At 43.9% G+C, this 12,789-nt stretch overlaps 1 protein-coding gene across 5 annotated transcripts in view; it reads left to right on the top strand.

The window, feature by feature from the left end:
* The window catches only part of snapc4 (small nuclear RNA activating complex, polypeptide 4), a 58,238-nt gene that overhangs the window by 24,728 nt on the left and 20,721 nt on the right, over positions 1–12,789 (top strand). For 4 of the 5 annotated variants that reach the window (XM_041194056.1, XM_041194055.1, XM_041194054.1 and 1 more), the window contains exons 5-10: positions 497–575; positions 2,122–2,203; positions 5,235–5,339; positions 9,282–9,354; positions 10,735–10,899; positions 12,148–12,295. In XM_041194056.1, coding sequence (XP_041049990.1) covers positions 497–575; positions 2,122–2,203; positions 5,235–5,339; positions 9,282–9,354; positions 10,735–10,899; positions 12,148–12,295 — 652 coding nt within the window. Of the gene's footprint in view, positions 1–496; positions 576–2,121; positions 2,204–5,234; positions 5,378–9,281; positions 9,355–10,734; positions 10,900–12,147; positions 12,296–12,789 lie in introns of those variants that run through there. The other variant, XM_041194058.1, reaches the window with a different exon arrangement.

Below are 12,789 nucleotides of genomic sequence, written 5' to 3'. Positions count from 1 at the left end.
ATCTGGAGTGAGGTGAGCATGTGCAGATTTCCTGATATCTACATTTTCTAACATTTTAGCTTTTTTCAGAAAAGAGGAGAAGCAATCCCTTTCTCTGATTCAGTGAATTGTTGCTGGAACCTGAAAACTGATTCTAAAAGCTTGTCATGTATGGAGACAAGGTGGGAAGTTGCAGCTGATATAGTAGATCAGCTGTGATCACATTAAAAGGCAGAGTAGACTGGAGGGGCTGTATGGTCTACCCCTGTTCCCTTTGCTCTTGAAACCCAACTGTTTCACACGTCTGAGAGGACAGGGAACCTGCCACCCTGTCCCAGTCTGGCTTGTGTGTGACTTCAGTCCCACTCTACCTGGCTGACTCTCCTTCAAGATGGGCAAGCAGGCCACTCAAGTTATCAAACAATCATTATCAGAATGAGACTTAACATCGCAATGGTTTTCTAATAATAAATGTTTAAAATCTCTGCTTACTTTTTCTCTCTCTCATTTTGATTAGGGTCCACCAGCAAACCAGGACACAAAGGAAAAGGCTACACAAGGCATTAAAGGGTTTGATGAGTTTTTAATAACGAGTTGTAAGTATTGGTGTCTTCTCCAATTCTGCCCTCTTGTTTTCATCTTTAATTTCTCCACCATTGGTGGTTGTGCCTTAGCTGCCTGGGTCCTAAACTCTGGAATTCCCTCTTAAGGCAGCCATTTTGGCCTCCGAAAAGTACCCAGTCTACCTCAGATTACCCTGGAAGGGCAAGGTATTTCAAAATTTGAGCAACAGGTGAAGTTAGCTGTTCCACGCTGCTACTACGCAGCAGCAACACGAGTGGTATTCGCCACTAACAGGATGCTGTTGTCGAGCGTTCTGCCTATCACACAAATGAGTAATGTGGTATATGAATTTCAGTGCCATTGTGATGCTAGGCATGTAGGCTGTACATCCCAAAGACTGGCGGACCATAGCCAACTGGCCCTTGCTTGCAAAACTCAACACACACTGTCCAACATTAGATGTGATTTTGCAATTGGACAACATTTGCTAAATAATCTTCAGCCTGCTAAGAAGTACGCTGACAACCAATTTAAGATTGTCAGTTGGGCTTACAATGTGGTGCATTTACATGTACTGGAAGCTACATATATTAATACACAGGGCCCTGTCCTTTGCGGACAGAAAGAACATGTACACACATTGCGTCTGTTTCAGCTAAACAAAATAAGTGGTAGCCATTCGCTGACTCGGTCCTCAGGACAATGCCTTGACCAATCAGGGTCAAACTGCCTGGTTTAAATTTCAAGCAATGTTTGGCAGTTAACTGTCAGTCACCATCACGGGTGCATTCTCTATGGAAACTCATCTACCAATCAGAGTCCACTTGCCAACAATCAGCACTTTCTTCTCATTCAGTATAAATTGTTGCTTTTCCTTATATTGGTATTCTTGCAAAGCGTCCTGATGAGTGCAAGACGAAAAGCTTCGACATGTCTCTTTTGCAGCAATACTTGAATTCCCTCCCTAAACCTTTCCATCTCTTTCTCCTCCTTTAAGATGCTCCTTTAAAACCTCCCTTTTTTGACCACGCTTCGGTCAACTGTCCCAATATCTCCTTGTGGTGTTCACTGTCACGTTTTGTCTGCACATATTTTTGTGATGCACCTTTGGACCTTTTACTATGTTAAAGGCACCATATAAGTTGTTGTGGAGTGGAAACTGAGGCAAAAGCATGAGAAGGTCCTTCCCTCAGTTGGTGCGACAAATTGACAGCTTCACGGTCAATTGTGATGCTCCCAGCTTTTTATTTGAACAAGTTGTTGGTGAGAGCATTTCCTTGTTGTGGAAGGAATAGAATAATGATTCTTGGGACTGTTTTGGATCATAAAAGGAAAGCTGCAGACATGGACGATGGCTGCACTCGTCTCCCTCCCTGGGAATGGGAGGTGGATTGGAAGGAGATGTCCTGTTTAATCAGTTCTTTGTCTCTCCCAGTTTCTGCTGAAGTGGGATGGGTACAGGAGTGGGGTGGTAGCGGGGGAAGAGATATCACTGATGAGATTCAAGGGCCACAACAATAAGTCACAAAATGCAGTGTTGCCTTCTGGTGAGGTGTTCAATATTTTATCTTTTCACAGGGAAGCAGAACGAAAAGGAAAAACTAAAGCTCTCAATTGCAAGTGACGCGACACAGCGGCTGCTGCAGCCCAAACTCTTGAGGTAAACCCGCTTTTTATTTATCATGTGCCTCATGATCTGCTAGTTAGTAAAGCAGGGGTGAAATCTGAGGTTCTATGTTCACTTGGTGCCAATGTGTGTTTGAGGTTGTGGAGATGTGTGCGGATGTGCACTGTTTTCATCAATGTCTCAATGCAAAGTTATACTCCTCTCCTCCTTCTCTCCATCTCCTGACCAGTTACTTGCTGTTCTCTCTTTACTCGTGTTAACTCACATGGTGCCTGGGAAATATCTCCTGGCTGGCCTCCCACCATCCAGCCTTTGCAAACCTGGCATCCTTCAAAATTTTGCAGCCCTTTATTCTAACTCACACCGAGTCCCATTCACCCATTTCTCCCTATGCTCACTGATCTGCATGGGTGCCCCCTCTGTCTTTGCCTTGATCTTAAATTTCCTTGTTTGCAAATCCCTCCATGGCCTCGCCCCCTCCTCCCTATTTCTGCTCCTGTGTGTAGTACCTTGGGATGTTTTACTAGGTTTAAAGGTGCTATTTTTAATATAAGTAGTTGATGATCCTCCATGGTGGCTAGTTCGCAGGCCTTGGGAAAGGCTTGGGGGAGAGGCACAAGTGTGATCCCCATCTTAACCTTACTTACACAGGTTAGTGTAGAACAGCCTAGATTTTGAGGTGACCTGCTAGCAGGATATAAAATAATGAGATGGCTGAGTTGCATTCCGGCTGCTAGAGTATTTCAGTTAAACAGACTAGGGAGGGCCAAGGTCCGTGTGTTTAAGCTACTCAAGTGGGAGTGCACTGGATGTTGGGCGGTTCCTCCCCCCTCAAAGATGAGTGAGCCCCTAGAATGTGCTGTGGCTAGTGTGATGGATACCAACACTGCCTTCCAGAGGAACCTGGACCAATTCCTGAATGGGGCAGAGATGTTATTATTGCAGAGCTGATTGTGGGATCTTGCTGTGCAGGTATTAGCTGCTGCATTTCTCACATTACAGTAGTGACTGCAGTTCAAAAAGTCCTTCATTCGTGTAAAGCGCTTTGAGATGTCTGGTGGTTATGAAAAACACTATATATGCAAGTAGTCGTTTGGTGGTAGAGAACTTGAGTATTGCTGAAAAAGAGTATTGCTTTTTGTCTTGTACACATCAGGACAATTCGCTTAAAAAATACCGATGTCAGAGGAAACAACAAATTTATACTGAATGATAAGAGAGTGCTGATTGGTTGGCAAGTGGACTCTGGTAGAGGCATTGCCATGGAGAATGCACCAGACAGAGAACGTGTACACACGTTGCACTTGTTTCAGCTAAACAAAATAAGTAATAGCCATTCACTGGTTCATTCTCCAGGGCAATGTCTTGACCAGAGTCAAGCTGCCTGGTTTATATTTCAAACAATGCTTGGCAGTTGACTGTCAGTCTCCACCGATTGGTGCATTCTCCATGGCAACACCTCTATCAATTAGAGTTCACTTGCCAACCAATCAACATTCTCTCCTCATACAGTATAAATATGTTGTTTCCCCTGACATTGATATTTACTTGTGAATTGTCCTGATAAGTGCAAGGCAGAAAGCTTAGACAAAAATAGTCTATTTTGCTCTCTCTCTCAAAAAAAGACTTGCATATATTACTACCATATAGAAGAGCAGTGTCTATAGAGAACACTAGGTCTGTGTGATCTCCTGGACTGGTTTTGATTTGACTGAGGGGATTGAAGAAGAAAAGAGAGATGTAAATGCATTGGAAGCAGTTCAGAGAGGGTTTACTAGATTAATACCTGGAATGGGTGAGGAGTCTAATGAGAAAAGGTTGGACAGGTTAGACTTATATCTGCTGGAGTTTAGAAGAGTAAGAGGTGACTTGATTGAAACCTTTAAGATCCTGAGGTGCGTTGACAAGGTGTATGTGGAGAGGATGTTTCCTCTTGTGGGGGAATCTAGGTCTAGGGATCACTGTTTAAAAATAAGGGGTCATCCATTTAAGACAGAGATGAGGAGAAAATTTTTCTGCAGATTGTGAGACGTTGGAATTCTCTTCTTCAAAAGGTGGTTGAAGCAGAGTCTTTGAATATCTTTAGGGCAGAAGTAAATAGATTCTTGATAAGCAAGGGGGTGAAAGGTTATCGGGGATGAGCAGGAATGTGAAGTCAAGGTTAAAATTAGATCAGCCGTGATCTTTTGAATGGCGGAGCAGACACGAGGGGTCAATTGGCTTACCCCTGCTCCAGTTCATATATTCGTTTGTAATTTTTTACATTTGTTTTTCCCCTTTTTGACCGTGGTTTTCCAGAGTTTTTCTCTGGCTTGTGGAGGGGCGTAAGATGGGGCTGGCATGTCTGGTCAGGCTGTTCCAGTCACCATGAGTGGACCAACTGGTCTTTTCCTGCCCACCATTTCCTCAAGTTTCACATCAAACTTCCTCTCGCCCCATTATTTTCTACTGGCTCCTCACCAGGTGCTCCTTCACTGCTGGGATACAGTCACAGCATCTCGTGTTAGTGGGCTATCGAACTGTAGGAGGCATTGCGGTCGAGTCTTGAGACTGATTTTGATCCTCAAAATCAAGAGGGGCCTGGATAGAGTAGATAAGGAGAAACTGAGCCCACTCACGAAAGGATTGAGAGCTAGAGGGCACAAACTTAAGGTAATTTGCAAAAGAAGCAAAAATAATATGAAAGAACTTTTTCACAGAGCGAGCAGTTAGGTCCCAGAATACACTACCTGACAATGTGGTGGAGGCAGGTTCAATCGAGGCATTCAAAAGAGAATTGGACTACAGTCTTGAGTATTGCTGAAAAAAGAGACATGTCTAAGCTGTTTATCCTGATGAGTGCAAGATGAAAAGCTTAGACATGTCTCTTTTCTCAGCGATACTCAAAAATTGAACAATTTGCAGGTTATGGGGAGAAGGCGGGAGAAGGGCACTAAATAAATTGCTCTTTCGGAGAGCTGATACAGGCACGATGGGCTTTATGGCCACCTCCTGCACTGTAACAATTCTGTGATTCTATGATTCTTATTTGACATTTCCTGTTATTTTCCCTTTCCACTCCTAGGCTTGAATACCTGAACAAGAAGATGGAACTGTCCCGCCAGGAAACGGAGAAAAATACCTTGGAGAAGCAGATTGGTGAAACAGAGCGAGAAATGGACAACATCAAGTGAGATAACCTTCCTGCCAACAGGCATTTTTAGAAGAGTATCTAATTGAGCAGTAATTGTCTCCTCACCAACCGATCCACACTCTTCATTTTTGTAGGGCATTACCCTTGTGGGTCAGTAAGAAAGCTTCTCTGATTCACTGACACTGTGCACGTGTTTGTGAGTAAAAGTAGCATTGTGTGTGCGCGTCAGTTCTTTTTACCTGAAATAACCAGGGAGTTCATCAACGTCCAACTAGGGTGTTGGTCCCCCTTTCCAATGTTGATACTCACTCTCAGCATTTTTTGTTTGTGATTTCTAGCATTTGTGATGTTACTTTTCAGTGACCTCCTGCTCAAAGAAAAGCTTGCTATTTTGTGAATGCAGCGGTAAGATGAGTGATCAGCCCTGGTGTTGGTTGAGGACAGGATGTTGCCCAGGACCCTGGGAGATCTCCCTGCTCTTCTAATAATGCTGTGGGATCTGTACCATCCACCATCACTGGACCTGGCAGCTCGTGTAATTAACACCAAGCTCTGTCTTCCCTTCTCCCTATCTGAAGATGATGGGGTGTGTGTGTGTGGGTGACCCACTTTGAAAGCTCATTAAAAAATGTTGTCTCGTGTTTTAAAATATGTTCATTTTTACCTTGCTGTTTCTGTTACCCATCTTAACATGTTCTGTTTATACTGAGCATCAGTGTCACCCATCAGCCAGCAGAGGGTGTCATCCAGCAAACCAGGCTCTAACAGCTTTCAACTTCCCTTATGAGGGCAACATGTGCAGCTTTTTGAGTGGAATGGGACTCAATCCTCCCAGTGAGGGGCAGCACAGTATTTAATTTATCAGAGGTGGGAGACAGGGTGTTCCATAATGTGCCTTTTTTCTTAATTTAAGTTAGGAGAGCAGTGTTGCATGTGTCTTCATGAGTAATCCTCCTGATTGCTAATGATGATTTCCCACCTGCCCCCCTTTCATATTAACTGAGGCAAACTACCTGCAAAGCCAGTTTTTGGCCAATGGAAAAATGCAGACTGTGGACGCTAGGGTCAATTATCAAGACTGACTTGGATAGATTTTTGTAGGATTCTGTCCACAGAAATGGAACAATGTCGAGTAAATGGAATTGAGTTACAGATCAGCCTTGTCTGATAGGAATTGGAGCAGGCCCCTTGACCCTATGTTTGCAAAGGCAGTTATGGGAAGGAGGTAATAATGGAAACTTTGATTTGTGTGCAGATATAAGATATTCAATTATTTAAATGACTATTGTGTTCTGGTAATGAAACAATATGGTACTAGAATTGCCATCTATGGGTGAGTTTCACGACAAACAAAAGGCATCATCTTCGGATCTTGAGTTTCCACAAATGCGTACATTGAGTTCCACATCTAGCTTTGGTCATATGCCTGATTTGGTGGGATTACACGAGTGTTACACACAGGTGGGGTAATAAGGTTTGGAGTTTGAGCACTGTTTGGATAAACAGTGCATTTATTACAACTTGCATTTATTTACAGCCTTGAACATAGGAAAATTGCTCCTCTTTGAAGAATTTTGAGCCATGTGCTGGGTGGAAACCTGCAGCCTTGGGGGCGGGTGGGAGAAGTGACTATAAAGTCTGGCTGAAGGATGGATTTTGAGAAAGGGGTTAAAGATGGACAGGGGGTGAACAGAGATGTGGAATGATTAGCGAGGGAATTCCAGAAGGCAAAGACAAGGACCCAGGTTTTCATGCCTCCTTCTGTTACTGGGGTATGGTTAAAGGGTGATGGACACTCTTCAGTATTTCACTACAATTCTTCATCCTTCATGTGAGAATCAACACGGTGAATGTTGCTGAGGTTATTTAACTGTGATGGGCATCACAGACCAAGGCTGATGCTGTTTCCATCCAAAATCCACACACATGCAACCTCTTCCAGGAGTCAGTGGCACCATGATCGGAAACACCAACCCTGACTGATTTTTCTCCAGCATAATTAATGCTACCGACGCTAATGGTAGTGCCCACATCTTCTCCCTCAACTAAGATTAGGTAAATCAATACAGCCCTGGGGCATAAACCTAATACTTTCCAGATCTGCATGGTTCAGTATCACACTGGCCCTGTCCAACTCACCAGGCTTCCCCCTGGATCCCATTTTGGACTTTAGGTTTTATAACTCACCAAACCATCACAACAACAGATCATCCCAAGGTGAAGGGGGTTAGGAAAGCAGGATGTCTATTGATGGCCACCTGTAGCTAACAATCACATTTCCAAAATCTCTCATTTCAAAGATATGCATTGCTATAATTTTGATAGGTCATTAAATACATAAAAAGAAAAGAGGAAATCTTCTATATCCATTCCAGGGTCACCCTCCAATTCCCCCTCCCCTCAGTGTCAACAAACCTTTAATTGAACAACTGGCCACAGTTTGATAAATTAATGGCTTTGAATTAATTCATTGATCTTCAGGCTATATCATTTGACTGCCTGGATTGATAATTATTACCGTGGGACGGAAGGAGTATTCATTCCCTGTGTAAGAGTCTCTCTCTTATATACATTCAATTTATAAAGCTATAAGGACTATGAAGGGAATTATAATATTGAATTTACTAAACCTTGCTTGACTTAAGCAGAATTAATTATGGTGTCTTGTTAAATCAAACCAGGCAGTTTTATTTCCACGCATTCCAATTATCTTAATCATATTTACAGGAGGTTTCTTTAGGCCAGTATTATTTATACTATTTGTAGCTGATTGCTGGTCCTCTTCAACCTTTCCCACCATTGAAAATAAACATAACCTAATCCATAAAGATAAAATAACAAATGCAGCAAAGAAGAAGGAAAAGAAAAATAATACAGAATTACCATTTGGGGGTGAGTTTCATATCAGAGCCAGAGGGGAGGGGGTCACAAGCTAGAGATTTAGCAAGTAAAATGACAAATGTTGCCTTTGTTGGTAGATGAATTTGCTTTCCAGAATGTGGACACCAACACATTTATTTCCCCTATCTGCAGATCACTGTGAAGGCATTGGATTGTGGCAAGGCCGTTAACAGTTGTGGACTGGAGTCATATTTAGGCTTGACCTAGTGAGGGGAGATTTGTAGTGGTCTATAAATTCATGAAGGGGTCTGGTCAGAGTCGCTGGGGAAAAACATTTCCTACTGGTGGAAGGATCAAGAACAAGAGGGCACAGATATGAGGTAATTGGCAAAGAAGCAACAGAGCCATAAGGAGAAACCTTCTCATGCAGCGAGTGGTTGGCATCTGGAATGCACTGCCTGAGTGTGGTGGAGGCAGGTTCCATCGGGGCTTTTAAGAGGGAATTGGATTAGTATCCAAAAAGGAAGAATGTTTAGAGTTACGCAGAGAAGGCCAGGGAGTGGAACAAGGTAAATTGCTCCTTTGGGATGATGGGCTAAATGGCCTCCTGTGCTGTAACCATTCTGGGATTCAGCAGACCACTCTGTTCAAATTAGAACATGCAGGATTCAAACCCACTGAACGGCTGTGTTAACGAAACCTGTGTCAAAAGGTTGGAGGGAATGGTGCTCCTGAATGTGCTTTAAGCCTGGCAGCAATAACCCAACAGCGTGAGAAATTTCCATCTTGTGTAGAAGTTACATCCTGTACCATGCCAGCTGGTACAACAGTGGAGCTGTCTACTGAATTTGTTCCTTAGCTGAATCATGATGTATTAAAGCCGTCATTCTATGTTGTGTTTTGAAGGACTACCAGATCTGCAGAGAGTTCAGCGTTGTGCTTTTTTGCTCTCATTTTACACTGTTGTGTTTAATTAAGGCAACTGAGAGTACAGTTATCAACAAGGGGTGACCTAAGTGTTTCACAGATTTGAAACATGAAAATGGCAATGAGTACTCGCAGCTGGCTGAGTTTGAGTGTTGCTAGCAATTCTAGCTGTGCTTTATAAAAGAGTGTTACTCCTTAACTTTCTTATAGCCAGATGACGCAGCGGCAGTTGTTGGGAAATAGGTTTGACGACCACGACTGGATAAAGATTGCCAATATCGATGTAAGTGTGTTCAGATTTAATGTTTAGTTTTAAGGGTTTTTTCTTTCCCCATTATTTTCCTCCCTCCTCTGTACCTTCCCATTCTCTCTCCCCCCCCCCCCCCCCCCCCCGACAACCTCCTACTGAACATGAACATAGTGGCTTTGGATAGAACCGTTTGACAGGCATTGACAACCCTCTGTACCTTCCAGTCTTCAGACTGGACAGCACATATTGACTGACTATTCTTTCAATTTAGGAGTTTTTTTTTTAAACTTACTCATTCTTGGGATGTGGGCATCGCTGGCTGAGCCAGCATTTATTGCCGATCCCTAATTGACTTTGAGGAGGTGGTGATGAGCCACCTGCCTTGTTGAATACAACTGAACGGCTTGATTGGTCATTTCACGGAGCAGTTAAGAGTCAACCACGTTGCTGTGGGCCTGGAGTCAGACCAGGTAAAGGCAGCACATTGCCTCTTCTCTAGGGTACCCATCTGGTTCATATAACAATCCAGTAATTTCATGATCATTACTAATGAGACATTTTATTCCAGATTTATTAATTAATTGAATTTAAATTTCTCCCAGCTGCTGTGATGGGATTTGAATTTGTGTCTCCAAAGCATTGGCCCAGGCTTCTGGATTACTAGCCCAGTAATAATATTAATGATGGGGAGGCGGTGACGTAGTGGTATTGTCACTGAACTAGTATTCTAGAGACCCAGGGTAATGCTCTGAGGTTTGAATCCCACCACAGCAGATGGTGAAATTTGAATTCAGTAAAAGTCTGATGATGACCATGAAACCATTGTTGATTGTCATAAAAACCCACCCGGTTCACTAATGTCCTTTAGGGAAGGAGATCTGCCATTCTTATCTGGCCAGGCCTACATGTGACTCCAGACCCACTGCAATGTGGTTGACTCTTAAATGCCCTCTGAAGAAGGGCACAATAAGTGCTGGCTTAGCCAGCGGCGCCCACATCCCATGAAAAATTACCAGGATGCTACCATCTGCCAAAAGTTAAGCCTTCAAACCTATTTTTGCCTGATGCCCATACAAGTGCCAATCGAGCAGAGGGCACTGGGTATCCATCAAGAGAGGGAAAACCCTGGCTGATTTCCCCCTTGTCTTTGGCCAGTTGTGCTGAAATTAATTCCATCCAGACCAGGGACTGAAGCTGGCACCTCCTGGTCTGAGACAGCAGGAATACACATGCCTACTAACTCCCCTCGTGGTGGGTGAACGCTTGAGAACCTTTTGAAGTCTTGTGGAGGAGCATTAAAGATGTTGTAAAAGCTGTCCTCCCCTCCAGCTTGTCTGCTCTACATGTCTGGCACCCTTGTGTGCAGCACTGTCTTTTACACAGTGGTGACAGAATGCTCATTTGTGATTGCAGTTTGATGGGAGTCGCAAAGCTGAAGATATTAAAAACCTCTGGCAAAACTCCGAGCACCCGAGCATCAACAAAACAAAGTGGAGCGACGACGAGGTGGAGAAGCTGATTGCGATCGCAGAGCAGAATGGCTGTGTGGACTGGGAGTGGATTGCGAGTGAGCTGCAGGTACAGAGATGGTTTTCCTCCTCCTGGGGTTGGCTTCCGCACCAGGCAAACAGTGGCTTCTCAGTGTGCGGGTCTCCTGTGTGTATTGGTAGGGCAATTCAACAGTGGGAGGCCTCAAAACTGAACTTCATCCACTTCCCTAGGAAACGACGAGCAGCAATTGCCATCTTAAATCCTGCTGGGTTTCAGGGACAGGGTTTGGCCATTGAATTAGATCACGGCTGACTCCATTTACACCCTCCAACCTTGGTCCTTAACCCTAATTTTATTCCCTATTTCATCAGTACTTGAATTTTCACCACTGTATGTGTTTGTACCTTCCTTCACTCACTTACCTGCCTGTGAAAATCTATCTGGTTCCAGTCAATCTATTCATTGACCGGTCTTTGATTATTGAAGCATGTCAGTAAACAGACTACGCCTTGACCCTGAGACTGAGGGTGTTGCCTACTGTAACTTCCCACCAGTGGGTGTGTTTTAAAAATAAAGAGTTGCTGGCACTCTGATGCCGCCACCATCTCCACCATCTCCACCACCACCACCACCACCACCACCACCACCCCCCCCCCCCCGGGCCAAACAAACCTTGCCCAGGATCAGACTCAGAGTCAGGATTTAAATGGGGTTGAACTCTTGTGGTCTGAAATTGCCTAGGCATTGCAATGAGGTTCGAGTTTCTGAATAAAAGGAAGAAAGACTGTCTGTGCATCCAGCTGCCATTTAAAGATCAACCTTTCAGCTGGGATAGAATGTGTTACCCAGGGAAGGAAGGGAAGAAAGACTTGCCTTTCTTTAAGCCTTCTCATAACTTTTTGAAATACCCCAGAGCTTTTAAGGAGTTATCTTGAAGTGTAGTCACTGTGATGCAGGCAGTAAGACCCAAATAAAAGGAAAGGAGTGAATGAATGACCATTAAAAATGTCATTTTCCTTTTGTGCTGGCCGAGACAGATTTTGGAAACTGGGAGCTCTGTGCTCTGGCCACTAGTGGCTTGAGATTCTTTACATCCAACTAAGGCAGCTGAGCCTCAGTTTGACACCGTCCAAAAGACCATCAGCAGTTCTGCTCTCTGTCAGTAAATCTTGAAGTAGGTCCGAAGAGTCACTGAGCCATGGCTGGCATTCAGAAGGTTGTGTGAATGAGTGAAATGACCACAAAATAAACGAGCTCAGCGCCATTTGAGAAGAAGCGACTTAAGAATCTGATAGTCTTTTATTTATTTATTTCTCTCTCTCATTCCCACTATAGACAAGCCGTACTGCTTTCATGTGTCTTCAGAAGTACCAGGAGCATAATAAAGAACTGAGAAAGAAAGAATGGACTGAGGAAGAGGACCACATGCTGACTGAGCTGGTGCAAAAGATGAGAGTTGGAAACTTCATTCCATACACCAAGAGTGAGTGTTCCTGAATTGCGGGACAGCAGATTGGGCTCATACTCTGTAGCCAGGCTCCAGATCCTGCCCTGAACCTGCCAATAAAGAGCTATCTGCTCAGCTTTAAAGAGTGAAGTAAGGTGTACAAATAGACTGTTGCAGAAAGTGCTGGTGGCTGGTGGCAGAGAGTGAAGCTCAAGATGTAAAATGATTTCTATGTTGATAAACAGGGCAGTATAGCAAGAGCTCTGCTCTGCGTCTTGCCTCACTCCTGTTGTATATGATGCTGGCTGTAGAAAGCAGTGAGTATTTCATACTGCTGCAGTGCACACTGAGCTCAGAAATTCACCATCCTTTTCCCCTCCCCTACTTCATTCCAAAAGCGACTCTCCCCGTTTCATATTGGAATACACGCCCATATTTCCCCCTCAAGGTGGCCAAACTTGTATGCGAGCTCAGAAAGTGAGTATTAGTCAGCAATGCAACCATGGAAAGAATTGTAGCTCAATTCCACC

Source organism: Carcharodon carcharias, chromosome 8, assembly GCF_017639515.1.
Source record: "Carcharodon carcharias isolate sCarCar2 chromosome 8, sCarCar2.pri, whole genome shotgun sequence".
In the NCBI taxonomy this organism is placed as follows: Eukaryota; Metazoa; Chordata; class Chondrichthyes; order Lamniformes; family Lamnidae; genus Carcharodon; species Carcharodon carcharias.
The sequence above is the reverse complement of the archived record's forward strand: the minus strand, read 5'-3'. Positions and strand labels throughout refer to the sequence as shown.